General features: G+C 45.3%; 1 protein-coding gene across 1 annotated transcript; it reads right to left on the reverse strand.

Moving 5' to 3' along the window:
* Positions 1–1,326: 1,326 nt before the first annotated feature.
* On the reverse strand, positions 1,327–3,039 carry LOC138023365 (uncharacterized). The gene has a single exon (XM_068870376.1). The coding sequence runs from the start codon at positions 3,037–3,039 to the stop codon at positions 1,327–1,329; it is 1,713 nt and encodes a 570-aa protein (XP_068726477.1).
* Positions 3,040–7,500: the final 4,461 nt, after the last annotated feature.

The following is a 7,500-nucleotide window of genomic DNA, read 5'->3' on the forward strand; positions in this document are numbered from 1 at the left end:
GCAACACGGAGGAGAATTTGAGATTTTCGGATACTACTTCCAACCAATGTTTTTTTTTTGCGGGTTAGATAAAATCGCTCATCTCTGCCGTGAATAGCAAGATGAAACTGTATAAACACCTTCTACAATATATAATTCAACTGTCCAGTATATTAATACACTTTAAGATCATGTTGATTAAAGAAATTGTCAATGAAATCCTACTAGTAAGATTCGCCCTCAATCTGTAATTTCTGCTGTCCTGTCATGATTCGGGTGGGCTGAGAGCATGGTGACTTGTTTGGCGTATGGGGTGCGTAATCCGAATTTTTGTATCGGTTCTAGGAAAGGGGCAAAAGTAGGGATAATGATTGATGCTAGCCCGCATACAATTGTTAGATATTGTTTAGCTATTCCATATGTGCTGATTTTCTGCGAACATAACGTTTTTTCCAAAAGTAGTGCTTGACCTAAAGTTTTCAGCGACGTCAACGGTAACTCAGCTGAAATGACTCACAGGCCATTGTGAACAACAAGAAAACAAAGAAATGTGTTTTAATAAGTATTTTTTTACGGGAAGGTCTTGGTTTTCTGGGTCTTAAGCTTCGATCTTCGTTTTCCACACCCCAAGCATTATCCAACCACGTCCTTTGTACTGGGGCCTCACCGCCTGGTATATTAATATGAATTTGAAAGGCTTTGTCAAAACGGAAGGAAAACTTAGAAATTACAGAAACGAAACTTGGCGGAAGCAACTAAAATCGACCGAAAAACTACTCGCGATGAATAAAGGCCGGTACACATGAGGGAGCTTGCTCCTGAAACACGCTCCCGGGTAAGTGTTACACAAGAAATCCACACAATGTTGAATTATTCCACGTGTATTTCCACAGTTTTTAACTTAACTGTTTAGCTTCATAACTTTTTATAAAAGCACATGGTTCTCTCTCTGACGTCACATGACGTCGCATACAGTGTCCAGTCCTCTGGCGGATTTCTATATCTAACACTCCCCTCTAACTTAAAAAAGAATGTCATCCATGACATTTGACTTGCAATACAGAATAATTCTTTACAAGAGTAGTAGCTTTTGATTCAGAATATTCCTTACTTCTTAAATCCTGGAGTGGGGTGATCAGGCCCAGCTCCCTACAGACTACTTAATCTCTTAGTTCATCTCTCCATACTGGTGTTCACGATTCTGTGGTACAACGACTATCTTAAGACAGTTTTCACAGCATTCACATAACGAATGTTTAAATACACTTAGGAAAATTCTCGTTTTTTTTTTTTTTTTTTTTTTTTTTTTAAGTACAACAATGTAATAGGCAAAAAAAGAAAAACTGTTTATCTGCACTGGAATGACTGGTATGGCACTCTCCATTGTGGCAGCTGTGGTACTACTGGCTGGGGCATCATATGAGGCATTATCATGTTCGCATTCCAGGACATCATTGGTGGTACCGGTGGAACTATGTAGTTCAAGGCTGGTGGTAGCACACAGTACTGGTTCACTGGCAGTTCAGGTATGTAGGGTGTTGGCGGTGTAGGTATCCCGCACTGCTGTATTTCTGCAAATGGACTGGCACGAACCTGCTGCACGTAAGTTGGTTCCCCAGGAGTGTCATAAGTAAGGCGCTTTGGGCCCAGTCTCAGACGCTGAGGCCGGCCTAGGTTGCCAGTATACTCTTGTTCGACCATCTCTCCACCATCTGCTTGAGGGTCCTCCATCAACAGTGCTTCGTTAGAGGTACCAGCAATGTTAGCTTCTGTCCCCGTTTTACTTGACACCTCACCAGCAGGAACATAGGTGATATCTGGTTGTGGTTCGTCTTTCCTTGTAGACTCTACCTGTATCTGTGTTTGGTCATTTCTATCGCGTCTCAGTGGGCGGTTACCGCATGAAATTTCTGGAAGATCGTCTTCGCTGTCACTTCCGTCCCCTTCGTGTACCAGTGGTTGGGTGTCATCACAAAAGTAAGGTGCCGGTGTTCTGCTCTTTTTTACAGGAGGGAAGTCCTCCCAGGGTTTCCCTGGCAACCAGTCACAAGGGAGTAAGAGGTTTCGATGTAGAGTACGGCTAGGTCCCTGACTTGATTCTGGCCTTACGTCGTATACTGGGCTCCCCTCCCCCTTTCTTGCAACGACCAGATGAATTTGGTCTTCCCAGAACGCACGGAGCTTTCCTGGTCCACCACGAGGAGTGAGGTTGCGTACCAGGACACGATCTCCTACTTGCAGCGCTGATGATCTTACTCGTTTGTCATAATTCTTTTTCCCTCTCATGGCACTTTTCATGGCAGATTTTGACGCGAGTGAGTAAACTTCTTGCATGGCAGACTTCCACTTGGTAACATACTCAGCATGTGATTTGGCTCCCGTTTCCTCCTCGAGATCAAACGTTACATCAATTGGCAGGCGAGAATTACGACCAAATAAAAGAAAAAATGGAGCATAACCTGTTGACTCATGGACAGTGCAGTTGTATGCATGAACTAGTTTATTTACATGGTCTTTCCAGCCGGATTTGTGAGTTTTAGGTAGGGTTCGCAACATACTGAGTAACGTACGGTTCATTCTCTCAACCAAACCATTGCCCTGTGGATGGTATGGAGTAGTCCTCGAGTGCATTACTCCAGAGAGTTCCTCAAGCCTCTTGAACAAACGGTTTTCAAACTCGCCTCCCATGTCATGATGGATTTTCTCAGGAAACCCAAAGCGTGGGATGAAATCATTGAAGATCTTGTCTGCAGCGGTAATAGCGGTCTTATTCCTCGTTGGGTACGCTTGCGCATACTTGGTAAAGTGATCTACCACCACCAGGATATATTCATAGCCTCCGGAGCTCCGCTCTAGGTGCACAAAGTCGATGGAAACCATTTGAAGAGGAGCCGTTGTTGTAATTGGCTGTAATGGTTCTCTTGTTGGTAGATTTGGACGTCTCTGTTTTAGACATCGGCATACGTGATGGATAAAGTTCTCTACATCTCTCCTCATGTGTGGCCAATAAAATCTCTCTCGAGCCAGAGCTAGCACTCTCTCAACACCAAGGTGACCCATTTCTTCATGGAGTTCACGGTAAACGGTGCGACGAAATTTCAATGGGAGAACAACCTGCTGGTTACGATAAAGTAACCCACTCTTCCTGTGTACATGAAACTTGTGCTACTCGTTCAGGAACTTACGAACCAAAGGTGATTCTTGGTACTTTTCCTTCACTGTCGGTTTGTGGTTTGCTTTGAGTAATTCAAGGACGCGTCCGATGTGAGGGTCTTCTTTCTGTGCTTTCACTAAATCCACCACTCTTACTTGATTGCAAAATGCTAATGACGGGGAGTCAACAAGATGGAGTTCCTCTTCTTCATCAGTCAGATTGAGTCCCCATTTGACAATGTCTGGACTGCAGAGATTGATGCATGCAAGCTTTCCGGAGTTAACTTCTCAGTACAACTGTCCATGTAGGTGTGGAAGTCACGGGGCAATCGGGAAAGGCTATCAGCATCAGCATTCAACCTGCCTGGTCGATACCGTATTTCAAAGTTAAAGTCTGCAAGCTCTCCCACCCACCGCAATCCTGTAGCATTTAACTTAGCAGATGTCAACACATAAGTCAAGGGATTGTTGTCGGTGTATACTACAAATTTAGGAGCGTAATAGAGGTAGTCCCTGAACTGTTCTGTCACTGCCCATTTCAATGCTAAGAATTCCAATTTGCCAGAGTGCATGTGGTAGTTGCGTTCAGCCGGGGTCAGAGTCCTAGAGGCATATGCAATTACTCGGGTAGAGCCGTTCTGCTTCTGATACAAGACTGCTCCCAAGCCATCCTGTGATGCATCGGTGTGTACAATGAATGGCGCATTATAATCTGGGTATGCCAGTAGAGGAGGTGAAGTTATTTTACCTATTAGGGTAGCCAACGCAGACTGGTGCCTGGGTTCCCACTTCACTGGTGACGAAGATGGTAACTGTCCACTACGCAACCCTGGGCTCTGTCTGGTTGAGGTAGCATTCTTTTTCCCCAGCAGGTCATGATTGAGGAGATCGTAAATGGGTTTTGCTATTTGTGCAAAGTTTTCGATATGACGGCGGTACACCCCAAGTAGACCCATGAGTCTTCTTACTTCTCCAACGGTCCGCGGTTTTAAATTCTTCATTGCAATCACTGCATTTGTAGCTTTGGGATCTATCCGGTACCCGTCTTGAGAGATAATTCTTCCAAGGAAAGACACTTCCCGTTTGAACAATGCACACTTTCCAGGCTTAAGCTTCACACCATAACTCCTCAACCGACGAAGAACTTTACGGAGATGTTCAATATGTTCCGAAAATGTTTCTGAGAATACAATTACATCATCTAAGTAGGGGATACACATCTCGTCACGCAGCTCGCCAAGACAGTTCTCCATAAATCTTTGAAAGTTTGCGGGCGCATTCATGAGTCCGAATGGTATCCGCACCCATTCGTATAACCCCCAAGGTGTAATAAACGCAGTTAACGGTTGACTTTTCTCGCCGATGAACCCCTGATGATAGGCTTTTCCCTGATCCAAAACACTAAACCATGACTTGCCTCCTAGACTGTCTAACGCTTCGTGGATCCGAGGAATAGGATGCCGGTCTGGCACTGTTTTCTTATTTAATTCTCTGTAGTCTATACATAACCTCATTCCGCCATCTTTCTTGCGAACACAGACAACACTACTTGAGAATGGCGATTTGGACTTCCGGATGAAACCTCGGTTCAGCAAGTCTTCAACGTAACCTTTAACTTCTGGGTAGAGTGGACGGGGTATGGAAATGTAATTCTTCTGCACTGGCTGGTCACTAGTCAGTCTAATATCCATCTCCAATTCAGGAATGCAGCCGACATCATCATCGTTCGTTGCAAATGCATCCGCTTCTTCAACCAACAACTGTCTTGCCTGCTCCTTTTGTTTTACCGTCAGTCCACTCAAATCAACTTCAGGTAACCATGGCAAGTCACTCTCAATCCGCTCAGCCGGTGCATCTTTTTCACAAGGCGGTCCCTCGCATGGGGTCGGTGTCTCGGGGTCCTTAAACCTGACTTCAATAGGAGTAACTGACCGGACCAGCTGGAGGCGCCCCAGGACAACTCTTCCAGGCAGGGTGATATCGTGGTTTGTGTTGTTGGTCACTGCGACTGATAAGATGGTTGCATCACCCTCCTTCACAGTGGTAAGGGATTCGTGGACTGCCAATCCTGCAGGCCAGGTTGTCAACTCATCTGGCTCAAAAATGACAGGGGTCTTACGGTAGATTGGTCCAGTATTAGCACGACAAGGTAAGTGAACCGTCTCCCCTGCAGGGACAGTGTGTGGCTTCTTTGTAGATTTAACTAGACAAAGTTCATCAGAATTGGTAGTACGTATTAGGCTTATCAACGCTTGTATGTCACCACTTTTACTCGTTTTAAAGCTTCTTAACATCCTTCCCAGTAATGCATCATCTTCTTTGCCTTCAGTATTCTTGACCATTAATTCTATAACATTAAAACCAATGATGGGCTGCTCAATGTTCTCCATTGTCACCAAGAACGGAACCCTAGTTTCTGTCTCATTTTCATTTGTTAACCTTACACCAATCTCTACCCATCCACAGTAAGGGATATTCGTCCCATTTGCTGCTTGCAAACGTATGGACCCATCTGTACCAAGTAAGTGTTCAATATCCCTTATTTTGACTGTTGGTAGTTGGCTCTTCAGGAAATCTACTGAAACAATTGACACTTGGGCTCCTGTGTCCCATAAAACTTTTGTAGCCATGTCATCCAGGTAGCAATCTACCAAACACTTTCTTCCCACCAGCTTAACTATACGTTCCTGTTGCCTGGGAGAGATGTGACTAGCATACACACCTCTGTCTTGGGCATCTCCTAACCCCTTTTCTTTAAACGATTCTCTCTCAGAGAGTTCCTTGATTGCTTTGCATAACACTTTATGCTTTGGCCAATGAGCCTTGTGGCAACGCACCGAACAATACCAAACAGACTGGCACCTTGAACACGGTAGTAACTGTGTGTGGCAATCGGGCTTCAGGCAACAACTACACTGGTGGGACTTCTCTTTCTCTGGCGAGGCTACTCCCTGTCCCGCGGGGGTAGCCTGGCTGCGTTTCCCGGATAACTCCTGAGCCTGGTCTGACAGTAGCGTGAAATATGGTTCAAGCCACCACAGAGGTAGCAATGTGGACATCGGTCGCCTTCCCCCTTCCTTCTACACTCTTGGCAACCTGGTCGTCTTGTTCCAGCTTTCACTCCACCCCCACCATGATGACTAGGTATCATAGTGTCTCCTTTCTGGTTACCTGCTACTTCCCGGAGGGTCTTAACTTCCGATTTCACTGTGGCCAGCTCTGCTTGTACAGCCTTCAGTGTAGCTAGGACTTGTGAGTCCTTCTGCAATTCTTTCCTTGTGTTTGGTTCTACTGCACTTTCAACGGTGAACACCTTTGCAGACTTTCCCCTGTTAGTAAGACTGAACTTATTACTTCGCTCGGCTTCTGCCGATATGGCTAGGCTCATTGCTCCAATGAGGTCTTCGTCTGCGACTTTTGGGTTTTGAATGAGAGGTCGTATTTTTGTACGGATGGTTTCATCAGCGAGACCAGTTTCCAAGGCATGCAGGAACAAACTTTGCACCGAGGAAGCATCATACTTAACCCCACTATCAGACTCTTTTGAAGCACTAATTATCTTCTGTCTAATCGTGAGTGCTCTCATCAAAAATGACTGCGGATCTTCATTGGGCAGCTGGGCAATGTTTATTAGAAGCTGGTAAAGTTCTGTGGCATTTTTCTCATGAAAATGGAAGCGAAGAATCTTACGCAGCCTGGGCAGGGTTAGGGCAGTCATGTTTTCTAGATAGCTTCTTAGTTGCAGGCCTGGCTGTACAGCACGGACTACGGCACTAACTACTTCCTTATCCGAGTATCCCTTGGCAAGCCCTGATTCTATTTGGGATATTAGAGCTTGATAACCCAGCTTATCCTTCTGGCCAGGGTCGCCCACCACTCCTTGTACTTTAAAATCTCTGCGGAATATGCTTTGCTCAACCCCTTTAACCGGAAACTTAATCGTGCCTTCGTCCTTCACTGAGTCAGTAAGCTCTTCTTTCTGCATTTTTGCCAATTTTTCCACGACTTGTTGCTGCTTATACTCTAATGTACCCAGTTCTTCCTTGAGTTTCTTTAGGTCGCCTATGTTTTCTAATTCTTCTTGGCCGTAATTATCTTCCATTCCCTCGAGTGGCGGTGGGCCCAAATGTGCGATTAACCCATCGACATACTCAATTTGATCATCGTCGCACAAATCCTCAACTGAATCCTCAATTTTTCGTCTGATGGCCCGAATAACACTTAATAGACCCTTCTCCAAAATGGCGCCGATCGAGGGAGGTCTGGAAACTGGGGGTATAGATTGTTTTGCTGTGTGCGTGCCGAGACCTTGAACAACCAAAAATGCCGCATAATTGTTGTGTCCCCTTTTGCAATACTTCCTCGAAG

The sequence above is a fragment of the Montipora capricornis genome, chromosome 11 (assembly GCF_036669925.1).
Source record: "Montipora capricornis isolate CH-2021 chromosome 11, ASM3666992v2, whole genome shotgun sequence".
Lineage (NCBI taxonomy): Eukaryota > Metazoa > Cnidaria > Anthozoa > Scleractinia > Acroporidae > Montipora > Montipora capricornis.